The sequence below is a fragment of the Haliotis rubra genome, unplaced genomic scaffold (assembly GCF_003918875.1).
Source record: "Haliotis rubra isolate DU_JTF1 unplaced genomic scaffold, ASM391887v1 Scf362, whole genome shotgun sequence".
Lineage (NCBI taxonomy): Eukaryota > Metazoa > Mollusca > Gastropoda > Lepetellida > Haliotidae > Haliotis > Haliotis rubra.
Window position 1 is genome coordinate 406,095 of NW_025767038.1, and position 15,152 is coordinate 421,246.

The 15,152-nt window shown below is 39.3% G+C and overlaps 2 protein-coding genes across 2 annotated transcripts in view; one reads left to right on the forward strand and one right to left on the reverse strand.

Annotated features, from left to right (window-relative positions):
• LOC124285540 (cubilin-like) overlaps positions 1-15,152 on the forward strand; it is a 66,350-nt gene that overhangs the window by 20,615 nt on the left and 30,583 nt on the right. The window lies entirely within an intron of this gene.
• Positions 3,512-6,411, reverse strand: LOC124285555 (histone deacetylase HDT3-like). Its single transcript, XM_046721803.1, has 3 exons — positions 6,375-6,411; positions 5,374-5,572; positions 3,512-3,726 (listed from the first exon to the last, which is right to left on the reverse strand). The coding sequence occupies exons 2-3, from the start codon at positions 5,549-5,551 to the stop codon at positions 3,632-3,634; spliced, it is 273 nt and encodes a 90-aa protein (XP_046577759.1). The 5' UTR covers positions 5,552-5,572; positions 6,375-6,411; the 3' UTR covers positions 3,512-3,631.

Below are 15,152 nucleotides of genomic sequence, written 5' to 3' on the forward strand. Positions count from 1 at the left end.
AATGTGTACACTTATCTAACGGTCAATGATCACCCTAAACACACAGAGACGATGCTCTAATTGCATAGTCTTACTTCTCTCTTTCTTGCACCGACAGTATTCCCTACGAATGTTGGGAACAAGGCCATAAGGTGATGTTGGTACTTTATGTCAACAACAATCATGTATGTTTCAATTATCATTTTTCAAATACGGATTCCGTGGCATGATAGATCTATATGACCAGTACTCGATTCGTATAGCAAGACTTATCGACATTTTCCTCGGTACTTCGAATGATCAAAGGGAGAGCACTTCTACTGTTTCTGTCTCCACTCGAGTAGCCGAATAAATTCATATAACTTATCATCGTTATGTACCAGTGATGAATATCCATTCACTATTCTTCGGAATTTTCTTGCATTCCACGTACTTTCCAAAGGCTCTTTCAACTATATTCATATTCTTTTAAATTGATCAGACGAAATTCTTCATTATATATTAATTTTCCTCAAAAGAAGGCAAGCAGCACTTTTTAAGAACTTCCAATGCCTCCTTCACTTTCCCCATCCACCCACCAGGCCTCGACGCGTCATAAAAATTCATCTTCATGTTGGAATATTGTGTTTTGCATCCAAAATAAGCAATTTGTTGATGTTTGATAGTAGGAATCCCATTGGGAATTTAATTTAAAATAGGTCTTCTGCAAGCTTAAAGTTTGTTGGCCGTAAAAGGATCGAGTGCAGACTCGGTGGAATGGTTGACTGCGTATCATCATACACGGATCCGTCATTCCTTGAAAATAGCTCACTGGATATTGTTCGGGACAGACATTATCTAAATGTTGCTGTCACGTATTGGGAATGTTGCAACTGACAGCGTCAAGCATAGACAAAAAAATATATCCTCGACTTGATTTTGTGTTGGGTATTTGATAACGCTTAGACAAGTGCATGTTGATATTCTACCCTGATAGTGATCAAATAATAATACTTATAACGCGCCTTTCCAGGCTTCATATCCTGCTCAAAGCTCACAAAGGATGCTCAAAGCGCACAATCTGATTATCATTACCCCGGATAACCCAAGCTACCTGTGAGGCGCTAGAAGGTTAATAGTCACATGACTTCTTCTACCGGGTACCCATTTTCTGCCTGGTTAACAGAGGCAATTTTGATCAGACTCACTTGCCTAAGGTGAGAGCACATGTATCACTTGTAGTTCGTTGTGGGGCAGGGGTGAAGTCCTAGAACCTGCCAGGAGTCAAGCTGCCAAATACGGTCACCCATCCAAGAGCTATCCGCGCCGAACGTTGCTTAACTTCAACTGATTTGATCAAATGGGAGCCCTTGCAATATGTGACCAAGCTTCACCAAGCGATCATATTGATACCACTGCTGTGCGCCCATAAGGCAATATAAGGTGTATACAAAACAATGGTCGAGTTTTAGTACCATCATACTTGACAGGTAATCGATGATCCTACTTCAACAGTCGACATATTTGGTCTAGACACGATGAATTACAGGCTGTTGGATGTACCTCTAAATTTGCTGACGTTGGCATGAAACCGCACACACTCACGTGTGCAACGGAAACTTTATGGAATTGTTTAACGCTGTAGAAAAGTCCCGAATTACCATTTAAATTAGTAATGGCAAATATCTGAAACACAGCAAACACATCGTACATTACGACATAATCTAAGTAGGAGATAAACATACTGCGTTGGAAAATCAGAGGTATATAACGAAATTATTATACCTCTGAATGACCTTAATTAACCAATCACAATCTAGTATTAACTGAAGTCATGTAGAATGTTAGAATGTGGATTATTACGTAGGTGAGTTAGGTTGTAGCAGTCATGCCAAGAATTTTGTTTCTAATACGTAAGAATTCACATTTCCAAGTACTAATCTCAACAGTAAACTACGGTTGCAACAAACCTTTCATGTACTCTGCTGCCACAAGACGTCACATGTACTTGGTACTTTCCAATCACGTATCATTTTACACAATTGTAAATTAAATAATACATAAATGCATGCCCTCCTCAACCGTATGGGGTTTAAAAAATGTCATGATAAACATATTTGTTTAACTCTTTTAAAAGAAGAACTGCGATCGGTCAGAATGACAGTCCTAGCCAGCACGATTCGAGCTGTTTAAACAATACCTGGATTGGTATCCTAAATATGTATGGTGCTGATCTGCCATATAATGATACTAAATACATAAAGAATACAAAGAAACGCTGCCTAAATTGACCTAGTTCGGGAGAACAAATGGACTACTGCTTTATTATAAACCGTACCCCTTTTAGGCATGTTTGGTACATAGACAAACAGGAAGCCTGTGAAGTTTAGTGAAGGCCAACCGTTCCGAAAATGTGCCCACAAGATAAAATACCTTTGCTGAGAAGGGGCATCGCCTTCAGATAATGCGGCAGTAAAGTTTTCTCCCCCACCCGTACTAACAATTTATCGTCTCGTGTTATATGAAAATTGTCATTTCAAGTGAAAACAGTTAATATAATGTTCAAAAACGTTTTAACCGAAAAGTACGTCTGACGTATTGGTAAATAAAACGCAGCACCAAACATGTGGTCTACAGCAATCCATGCCCCTTTCTCGCTGCCGTAAATGAAAGGGAGAAAGCAATGCCCCCTGTCTGCCACCATACATTGTAGATGTATGATCGTATTTCTAGGACTTACACACTGCGGGACGATATATTATACGACCGCATCGGTAAGTGGAAACCACGCTTATTGATTACATTCGGAACATGTGTTCGCAAAGGTGTTACCTGCATCAATACAGATCAATATCTGTAATGCTGTACGGTGAAGTTTTATGCGGTGGTTCGGGATATGCAGCTTACAACATTATGAATGGTCTGTGAGCATTCAAGAACAGGACTACTGTGATCGTTATAATCTGACTTGCAATATCAATATGTTATAATCATGTAATATATACATACACTCATTTCATATCAATGCATTTTCCATGATTAATGCATTTTACATGGAGAGGGGATGACATTAATTAAATATTTGTGACCGAATGGACTCTCCCCGTGGGTCCCAACATAGTGTGAAATCTTGAAAGAATGAATTAACGGATAGTTTAACAAAGTTTATTAAACATGCATGTTACCAGTAACTATGTCTTGTTTCATGATAGTTATTTTCTAACGCCTACGCATATAGATGTTTTTATCTTAAGGCTGTATTATTGCCTTCATAGTACAGATTCAGTCACATATATAAGATGTCTTGTTTGGTTACTATGTGGCGACGATCTGTACGTAATCGAGTCTGTACCAGTCAATCTAGTGATCAACAACATGAATATTGATCTACGCAACTGGGATACGATGACATGTGTCAACCAGTTCAGCGAACCTGACCACCCGATGCCGTTACTTGCCTCTTACAACAAGCTTAGGTTGCTGGAGATCAGTTCTAACCCGTATCTTCACGTTTAACACAGATGTAAGAAACACGTAACCAGGTTCTTCCTGCTTGGTATACATGAACTTTATTGATAATGTAGAGAAAGGAAGCAGCATGGCGCATCATAAGAAACAACTATTTCCAGTAGACGGTGACAAATGTTGCTGCCGCAGTCGCGGAATGTTGCGTTTACTTCATCTCCAGTTCATACATTTCTTCAGAGAGGTCGGGGTCACCTAGATGTGTCTTTGTTGGGAACGTTGTATCGTCGGTGACATCATCATCTTTAAATGAAAATGACAATGAACTAATATCAGAGAAGACAGCTGTTGACATACTGGTTATGAATATGATTAGTACCAATATACTAAAAAATAATAAAACTATATAATGCGTTCATATATATTACTAAGACTTTCGACAGTGTCTGGAAACTTGGCTTAGTGAAAGTTAGTGAAATATTGCTTACAGGAACATTGTAGAGATTGAAACAACATACGACCTACGTAGCTAGTCAAGGTTAACATTTATCTCCTTTGCTATTTTCAACAGTTACGATGTAAATTACCTATAACATTTTACTTTTTTTATACATGGCTGCAAAGGGTTGGATATTAAAAGTTTGGACGATGGGAACATATTTACATGTGGTGCACTCCATTCTTGCTGATACTATATGCTAATGGCGTTGTCTCATTACGAGAAGACCTTGCATCTCCTGAAGCTACTTTCTAAGTTTTATGTGTTATTGAAGTGCAAAATATTGCAAAAAAAACCCCAAACACCCAAACTCTCTGACATTGTAATGTAAGACATTACAAAAGTCGACGTATTTTTATCTTAGGCGACGAAGACATTTATGTAAAACATCATTGCGCCTAATTATGTTCCGTCAAAAGAAACAACATTTCAAAACGATAAAAACTTCAATTTGTCGAAAACCATTAAAAGCTAATTTATGTCTACTAACGAATCCACAAAATACTACCTATAGTCAACCTCTCGATTCTCGTTTAATATCTGTAGCATGAGGGTGCACGTATATGTTATAGATCAGAGGTATGGGGTTTTGTAAACATTGATCAGCAGCGCTTGCCTTCTGTAAAACGACAGATCAAGATTCGCTAGGCGTTCTCCTGATCCGACCGTTTATTGGGTGTCCGCAGATCTCAACACAGAGTAGCATTGTGCTTGTGTGTTGTTTGACTCCACACTAAGCATTATTACAGCTAAGGGACGACGGTTGTAAACACACCAGACCGAACCCGGCTATCCATTGGTTCTGGGGAACGTGCAATCTTAACCGAAATCCCCATAGTATCGTTATGCAGGGAGGTACCTTAAGGTGTAAAGCAGATTCTTGGGAGATTACGACAGATAGCTTCCAACACCAACGACAGAGTCAAGTTCAAGTGTAAGGCGGTCATAATGTGTGGCCAGTCTTATTGCCTGTTATAGTACATCGACGACTTGGGTTAGAATATGTACCCAACACAATATATATACCCAATTTATGTACCCAATTGCTTGTGGCAGTCGTCCTTTTGACTTCCGAGTGGTTTGTCTGTGCGTCTTTTAGTGTTGTGTGAACACTATTTTCTTTATCGATGAATCAATTCAGAGGCGTTGAATGAACGAGTGCCAAGATTACAGGTGAATTATTGACAAGCAAAGGACAGATTTCATAGCGAATATCAAATTGAGTCATCCGTTAATTGACAATTTCTTTGCGAGTCACAAAAAATGCATGATTTTATTCCCATGTTTTGGGGGCGGCCTGTAGTTATCAAATCCCAACCAATGATTGATCGTCGTCGACCTGTACCATGACAAAGAATAAGTATCGCGTCAATTATTTTAGCACCCGACCATAGCTTTGTTGGGTATTGTAAGGATGATGATTGAACATCTTTGTTGCAATTGTATTTTACCAGATTCAGTAGTGTCTTCAGTTGTGTCTTCAGTCGTGTCCTCGGTGTCGTCCTCAGTTGTGTCCTCCGTCGTATCCTCGGTGTGGTCCTCAGTTGTGTCCTCAGTAGTGTCCTCCGTTGTTTCAGTGTAGGCCAGGTGGAGGAACAATCCCAAGAAAAGGAGAAGTCTCAGTTTCATGGTGTCTTTTTCGTATTCGTGCTGTAAGGTTAAGTTACAAAGCATGGTAAAGAGATCAGGAATATGGCGTGATAATTCTGAAGTGCGATGTGTGCCCGTGTCTTGTATATATATGTGTATGTGTGTGTGTGATTGCATGAAATAATTCCGTTTCTTTTTGTGTCAGGCCACTGCCATATCATTCTAGAGTTAATCGTCCTCTTATTATGCTAATTCCGAGCCAACGGGTTCGCGTTCTCAACAACGCGGAGAACCAAGAGAGATACCGACAAGAACCATCATTTATCGCATTTTGGTACTGTCTGGAACGGCATCGAAGCAGCGACATTCTAATCTATTCAATATATCCAAGAGACAACTCAGGTGTATGTATTATGTTATGTACAAAATAATTATGTAAAGCTGATGATATCTGCAGATGTAAAATACATTTGATGAATTACAGGACATTCAATGCTCGCCATAGAATCAAGCTGATTAATCAGCTACACTTCTTTCCGTAGAGATCAGATTTACAAACTTCGCTTCCTCGTCAGATGTTCAATTTTTGCGTCAACTAATCATGTTATTACATTCACATTTATACTAGCTGCTTATGGTGTTTGGCCTGTGGTAACATTATCCACAACTGGCAAATTACATTATTTCTAGTCTCAAGAGAATTATTTACCATCATCTGAAGTCATTTCCTCATTTTGATCTCCTCTTTCCAAAATGTATTTCTTTATCATTGTTGAGATACAGAACAAGTAACCATAGTTTTCCTATTGTTCTAATCCCTCCTTTAGTTTGTAAAACTGTGAGAGACATATGTCATACTTACCGAGGTAGCTGACGCTGTCGACCCTGGTTTGTCTTTACTGACGGGTCTCCGTGTCCCGGCTTTTAAATAACACTAGTACACTTGCGTGGGAGGAGGGACCAGGATAGCAATGTTGGACATTTTAGAACCTCGACAACAGCGACCTTGCAGGACACACATTGTATAGAAATTGTAACATGTGGAGGATGAGTAAATTATGCATCGATATGGAAATACATAAACCAAATCAGAGTTCCACTGAAGCATAAGTTCTCATTTTACAGAATGTGTATGTAATACCATATCCAGTTCTTAAACACACCCGCATGCCACCTTATATTCACTTGGGTAGCAATTGTGCCAAGTGACAAGTCAAATAAGTGTCGATAGAAGCTAGAAATTGTTCTTTGCGATTATCATTGACAGACACTCAGTGATATTTACTTGACATCTTTTCGTGGATGCTGTCAATACATTCGATGGACCATGTTAGTTTAATGGCTTTATAAACGATCTACATGTACCGATATTGATCCTTTACTCTGTTCAGATAAATTGTGCGCCCTGACGTTAAATATTTTAATCGTTGTGGCTTTTTAATTAAACGTCTCGGATTTTAAATCGACTTAAATCGTAAATTAGAAATGGCAAAATGTATTGTGGATGATCGACACGAAACACTTTGATCTGACTGTGAATGGTCTGGATGCTAACGTAGTTATTTTTATGTTTCCGTCTGTGTCTGTATTGTGTTCAACAGAGAGATGAGACCATCGTGGATAATATCATATTGGTATTTGTCCTCGATGCAGATAAGTATAACCCTTGAAGATCCGGATATGGTCTTCCGCAACCCATGCTTGTCGTACGACACATGTCATTGTATCCCAATTACGTAGATCGATGATTATAGTGTTGATCACTGGGTTGTCTGGTGCTTACTCGAATATTTACAGACCGCCACCATATAGTTGGATTATTGCTGGGTGCCACGTAAAACAACAAACCAACAAAAACAAATGAGTACATTTCAAAATGTAACAAAATTCTAAAATGAGATTTCAACAATTTACCTCAATAAATGTTAGGAATTGATGCGATGTCACCCCCTGACATATCTCACGATTGAATGAGCCCCGATCTTAACCCTTTGGAGCATATCTGGGACATGAGTGGTCGTCGTATGCAACAAATGGATCCTCCTGTACTGAACCGGGCTAAATTGGAAGCTGCTTTACACGAGGAATGGCATAGTCAACCCCTTCAGAGGATCAGGAGGCTGATATGGGATATGAGGAGGAGAGTGCTGCCTGTTAGACAGTCACATGGAGGTTACACTGAGTCTCGGTATTGACCTTGAGTCGTGTAAGACACGCAAAATCACATTTTGAATGTTCACATGCACCAACAAATTCAACATGAAACATTCCAGGGCCTACTTGAACAGACACGGTTTTGTATGAAAATCAGTATTTTTTTTAAATGAGCAATTGTCATCATAAAATCAACATGGATTCCAATCATTTTGCCGTTTTTATGACTCAAAAGATCATACGGGTCAGAAAAAACTCATGACGTTTAAAGTACGTGTTGAAATCTTATCATAGCACAAATACAGGGGTGCTTAATGAAATTATTTGTATATACATGTATATGGGCATTGTAATATGAGGGTAATGTCATATGATAATTACTTAGCACAACTTTCCTTGTGAGAGCACTGTGATTGGGTCGGTGTCTTTAGTGTATCAGTATGATGAAACTATGGCGGTGACTGTACCCTAGCAAAAGGTAAATATTATACCCTGTGATAATCAAGGAAGGTTTTACGCGACTGCAGGTTTAAGTAGGTAGATTGAAAAGGGTCTTGTACGTTGCAGGTTATACTGCACTAAATCAGATTCCGTAGTTTAACAAACACTTTGAGTCGGGAGCCTTCAGTGCAGATTGAATCATTTGATAGCTGTGATTTGGTGATATTTTGTAAGACCTTTCTTTGTAACTGTACATCCATCCAGTAATTAAACTGACCATATTTGTCAATATTTAGTGTTGTCGTTTTTAACACAATAACTTATGCTGAATTTGGGCAGAGATATTTTCAAGTTGGTGACATTTGGTGCGGAACTGGGATTGTTGTGTTCAACTTCCTGTACTCGGAAAAGGAACTTTGTGTTTCTATTGTGGCTTAAAAGCGATACTGTGCATATATATATACATTTAGTGGTTTTAAACAAGACAATATCACGTTCCTATGGAAGTCTATGGGAAAAAACGCCGCCATAAAACTGAACTGACTTTCTCTATGGGAAAATATGTGGATTTGTGTAATCTGAAGACCTCCATTCTTTGCTACAACTACAGCCATTATTCACAAGAGTGGAAATGTGCCAACTACTGGGGCACTTTACGACGCCGACGCATGTGCTTGAAATTGAAAGAAAGTACACAAAGTCAATACTAACGACAAAGGTTGGATTGGATTGGATTGGAACACAGAGTTATCCGATATCCAATAATTGACATTACCATTTTAATGCAAATACATGAACGTATAAATCCACGGATGCTGCGATTGATTTTAATTCAAGTAGTTTACAACGGACACTTTAACTACTCCATGATGCTCGAGGCTTTATACATTATGTCGATGTCGATACATAAACAGTACCAGGATTTTGAAATTGAAATTGCAGTACAGTTGCAACACATATTGCGCACACTATAAATGCAGCTGGTTAAGAGTCCATTGGATAACATGTAAGGTTTTAGAAAGAGGAGGATGTTTATCCAGGTTAAATATTAGGTCACATTGTTTTGAAACAATGAACTATGACATAACCAATCCTTATTGTGCTGAGACAATGTAAGAACAGTAAATACTGTTGTAATAGATATATGTTAGATACATTTGGGAGCTGTATAATCAACGAAGAAAAAGTTACCTTGTTAATGTCAATTCTTTGTTGTTCAAAGAGGCGTTTTGTGCCCAGCTGTTTGATAAAGATACCGTTATCTGTTGCAATCAACCATAGTACGGTTATCAGTAATGAGTGAGTGAGTGCGTTTGGTTTACGCCGCCTTTAGCAATATTCCAGTAATATCACGGCAGGGGACACCAGAAATGGGCTTCTCACATTGTACCCATGTCGGGAATCGAACCCGGGTGTTCGGCGTGACGAGCGAACGCTTTAACCATAAGGCTACCCCACCACCCCTGTCAGTGAGGTATGTTAGAAGTAGGAATATTTTAAGTTCTCACGTCTTGTCGACTTGTTCGCGTTCACCAGTTGTTTAAGACGACGCAATTGGCTGTACTGAGTAGTCTCAAGAAGATATCAAGATCAAATGGTCATGAGTTAATCCAGAATTGTGCCCTATAGAGGCCCATGCTATCACAGCACCAATAGCATTTCGAGTCACAGTGGGTATCCTCCCGTTTTTAACTCCGTGACATAACAAGAGTAAGGTTTAACTTATCGGCGGGAACGTCCCTATGGGTATATACCTGACAATCACAGTGATGCTGCCACATTTGTACGCAGGGTTGGACTAAATTAACCTCTAGGCAGACATGTAATGTCAGGGCTAAATGTACTGATCAAACGCCAAATGTAACCACAGTCAGAAATCAGATTGATGTCTGATAATTGCAGTCGGGCCCGATCTTCACACTACTAATTACCTCTTCCATGAAAAGTATTAAAAAAAACAATTCACAAGTTTACGTATATATTTTACATCATCTTAAACCACATGAAACAGTTCTCTTTAGTTGTGTGTGAGTTTAGAAACGCTTTGGTGGCGATCGATAATACTTCATTTGTTACAAAATGTACGTAAAAAAGAGAGGAGACATCATCCTTTTTCAGAGAAAGCCATTATTGTTTAACATGAATGCTTTTTCAGTACTCGCTTTGTCTTGTGATGGAGATTTTTTTTCAAAAGTGGGTTGTCCGTAATATCGGTTCCATTGGGATCTGTTTCAAAGATGGCATTATCACCTTGAAATAATTCAGGTCAAATTTATACTTTTGAAAATATGTTTTATAATTTGGTATTGACAAAGACATATCTAAAGTTGAGAGCACATGAAAATGTTCTGTCAAAAGATAATACAATAAACACAAATGTCTTAAATCCATTTGACTTTAGGAGACACGAAGGTAGGGTTAGGAACCAATGTTGCCTAGCCATTAGTTCTTGATGTGGAGACGATGTCATCGTTAGTGTTCGCGGCAGCAACAGTTGGGGGCTGTTCGTTCAAACTGCACACCACCTCTGTAGTTGACTCACACATACACTGGAAGTTGAGCACCATGTACCACTTGTTAAGGTCGAAGCAGTTCTGTTCGTCCAGTATCCCACACTGCTCTGAAAAGTCGTAAATACTGGTCTGTACATTGACAGTAGCATTCAGCTAGTCAGTCTGAAAATTACAGTGCTCAGGGCCAGAACATATTTTATAAGCCAGAACACTAGTATTGACCTTTATCCACCCACAAAAAGAAAAAATAAACACATGTATTGAAGACATGATGTGACTGACTACTGACCCGTTTCCTCTAAACACTTCATGTTTGGCATACCCGTGAAGATCCGGGTTAGAATTGATCGTCAGTAACCATGCTTGTCGTAAGAGGCGACTAGTGGGATCGGGTGGTCAGGCTCGCAGACTTGGTTGACGCATGTCATCGTATCTTAATTGTGTAGATCGGTGCTCATAATTTTGATCATTAGATTGTCTGGTCTAGACTCGAATATTTACAGAACGCCGTCATATGGCTGGAATCTTGCTGAGAGCGGCATTAAACAGCAGCCAACCAACCAACTATCATGTCTGGCACCTATGACACGCCGCCTTTTAGCATGGCAACAAAGTGGACCTCTATACTGAAGAAAGACATTTTTGTGAAGTAACTGTGGTGCAAAGTACACCATTTATCATGACAGACAGTTTCTTATGTAAAGCACTTAGCTTTTTTATTGCATTAGTACAAGAATACAGACATACTAATGAAAGGTAATGAATGCTTTTAAGTCACTTATGTCATGGAATGAAATTTTACTAGTTGTTATATCAGTGTTGAAATATAGGGAAATTACATAAAGACTAGTCCAGGAAACATGATTAATAAGCATACCTTTAGCACCGGAGTTAACGAGCCACATGTACTTCTTCCCATTGAAAGTGTGGTCCGAATCCTTGCACACAAATGCTTGGCAGCCATACCGTTCCAGTCCCGGAACACAACCACCTTTTCCCATGCAGCCTGTTAACGGATAGAATATACAGGAGTGTGTTTTAGGTGTTATATTAGTAGGTAGCTGTTGGTAGCATCTGGATGTACTGTGATAAATCACTGAACTACAGTAGCGTTATTCGTGATATTGCCATCCCCGCACGCAACATCAAGAATATGACGATTATAGAGAGACGATATTAACATGATGTATCAAGTTTAAGTCGCCTTTAAACACAGGGTTCCATATGAATGGCAACCGTGAAGATCCGGGTTAGAATTGATCTTCAGTAACCCATGTTTTTCGTAAGAGGTGACGAACGGGGTCGGGTGGCCAGTCTCGCTGACTTGGGTGACACATGTCATCGTATCCCAATGGCGTAGATCGAAGCGTGTGCTGTTGATCACTGGGTTTTCTGGTCGAGACTCGATTATTGACAGACCACCGCCATATACCTGGAATAGCGGCGTAAAACCAAACTCATTCACTCACGCCATATAAATGGAAGACACTCAATACCAATGGTGATCAGTCAATCCATCATCCCATCCATTTGTCAACACATCCGTCCAGCAGGTTCATTACACACACAATGAGTACATAACCATAACAGTTAGAACAAAAAGCTGCTGTCAAAGAATAAAACACACATTACCAAGCAACGGCCTGCCATAGAACCTCACCTGAACCTTCTTTAAGGCTGACACCGGTATTGGTACAGAGATAGGTAACACAAGGTCCTGTGATGTCCAGACTAAACTCTCCATCATAGATTTTCGTAGTGCCGTTTATATCGCATCCCTCCTCGTTCAAGGTGTACACAATTTCAGCTGAAAACATTACGAATGTATCACTGACCTTCTGTAATTACTCTATTGTGAAGGTATCGATATATAAATGTCCCTGCTTTTCCCTTGAAGTACATGGTCACTTAATTAAAAATAAAACGAAAATAAAACCACAATAAAACACAAACAACATTTTACTTCTGACCATGACCTCGATGTGTCACGCTCTTTCAGGGACTCAGAGGAGGTGCACAGCAATATTTTATATTTGCTGTTTTCATAATTATATCAACAATATAAATCACTGAATTGTCTGGTCTATCACTGAACTGATATGGAAGGAACATTGCTGAGTGTAGCATCTATTTACATGGATTAAAGGATGACGTCAACTTTGACCGGCGTATCGCTGTATTTGTAACTAACAGGGGACACAGAATTGGGTGTTATAACACTGCTTATATAAGTGGGTGTCAGATATCAACATTTACGTCAAATATACGTAAGTATGACGTAAGCTGAAACAGCGTCTCCTCGCTGCACCATGGCTGTAGCTTTTCCAGTAAGATACATAACTACCATTTTTTGAAGACAGAATGTCAAAATACAGTGCACAGTTAAAAGTGAACACATCACAAATATTTTGGTCGTAGATTTTGTTCATTCTGTTTACCATATAGCTCTGGTTGGAGTGTCATTGAGATTATTCCTGGTCTGGACATCACAACCGGCATCAAGGTAAGGGCAATGGACACCAACACCCAGCGCATTGCCAGTGCAGGGCGCCGTGATGAAGCTGGAATAGACATGATCGCGTTTACCACAGGGATCAACAGTTACGTATGGGTGCGGAAACGCAATTTCACTAGACTCCAGTTGTCGGATATGTCCAATTCCCACTGTGTCAAACTCACATTCCGAATATGGCAATGCGTTGCCACGACCACTGTTGTGTCGAAGTTAAATGAGCCTACATACTTCTAGCCATCAAACGTTCGATGCAAACGAAAAATGATGACTATTGAAAGAATATCCATTGACCAAGTTTTTACGCTCGACACATCAACGTTCAACCCAACGGTGTTTGGCTGTCAGTGTATTATGCCGATGTGTATCCAGTACTTAGTCATCATACAACATCATACAGACACTCTCACTGGATTCAAATCAAACCTCAAGACACACCTTTTCACGTTTGTTTGTTGATCAGTGAAATTATATTTCTCAGACACAAAAGCGCTTTTCAGCAGTATGTTCCTGGATATCAACATTTTACAAGTTTTAGTATAGATGTATAGATAGATATATACAGCTTTCTTTGACAAATAATATTCCAGCTACGAGAAGGATACGGTTACAGTTACCATATATATTAGAGCCTTTGACAAATTTAAAGATAGACAAATACAGAGGCTCTGACTTTTTACGCGTCTATTTAAGCTAAATTCATATGAGAATTGTTTTTGATGCAATGGAAATTGTCAAAGAAAATCATAGGCACATAGTCTAAATTTGATAGGGCAGTCGACCTATTAACTCTAGAAAATAAACTTCAGCCGAGATATTCCCTGTATTAAGCATGACAATAAGAAAAAAGACCTGATGAAACTCTACCTTGGCAAACAACCTATTTAATGGAGAACTCATCGATTCTTTCTCCGTTTCTTTATGTAAGCTCAAATGTCCATAATTCCATAATTTGCTTGTGACAAAGTTACACAAAAAGTTATTTTCAATACTACAAATACCACTGTTTTCTCAAAGCACCCGACCTTTAGACTTTAAGATCATATACTTACGCATCTCCATCAGCATCTTGCAGGGATGGTTTTCCTGAGAGGACAATTCGGAGATGAGTGTATACGAAGAAGACTTGACAGAAGCCCCAATCCCATTGGGTACTTTAGGAAATGTAAACCTTACAAAGAGGTAACGCACCTTACGCAACATCTGTGACCGTGACAAATGCTAGGCTACGACAAGGTTTCTGATAAAGCAAGCACGGCAATTGATAAAGATGTGCATTCATTTCAAGCTTTGCATTCATAGCAGTGTCAGGTTTATTATGAATATTATGATGGAAATGACTGGTGATCAAATATAAAGGAGAGATCCTTTCTGTTTTCAGACAATATGTACAGTCTATGAAGTATTGATATAACCATACGATTAACGTCAATAGGTTAAGATGCAGCTATTTGATGGCATTTTGTCGGTACTGGTGTCTGCTTGAGCATACAAAAAGATCCCCTGGGGTTACATTTCGATCCCGTCCCGTCGATGTTGTTGCCAGGCGCAATTTAGAAGCCTGATGCCGAATATTTGTTTCTTGCTGGAAATTGTCGTTCGGGTTTCAAGCGACTAAATCCACGTGCTGTCAATTTTTAAATGACGTTCTCCGCGCAATCATTAAATGTATGAAACTGAACGATAGCTGCTCACTCGGAATGAAAACTCAGCACGGAGTTGTGACAAATGTTCCAGTGCAAACTCATGGAGTTTCAGACTGAATGGGATCCCAACTTTTGAAAACCCAAAAGCGTTCTTTTTGTCGGATATAGGCTATTTTCCCGAAAACGTGCATTTTTCGTGTGTTGGCATTTTACCGAAAAACGGCGTTTTCCTATTTTAGTGCAGGGGCTTGTGTAATTCAGTGGGAATTACATGTTAATTTTTGGAACCAATACTAATTGTAATGACTATTGTGCATGGATTCAGGAAAAACATGGTTCCATTTTTCCTGTTAGCCATAACTGTCATTGTTGGG

What these genes read in the sequence shown, in the direction of transcription:
- LOC124285555 (XM_046721803.1), bottom strand. Translation starts at nt 5,551, where the DNA reads ATGAAACTGAGACTTCTCCTTTTCTTGGGATTGTTCCTCCACCTGGCC. An exon ending in TGAAGACACTACTGAATCTG is followed by an intron (nt 3,727 to 5,373) that starts GTAAAATACAAT and finishes TTTCATTTAAAG; the next exon opens with ATGATGATGTCACCGACGAT.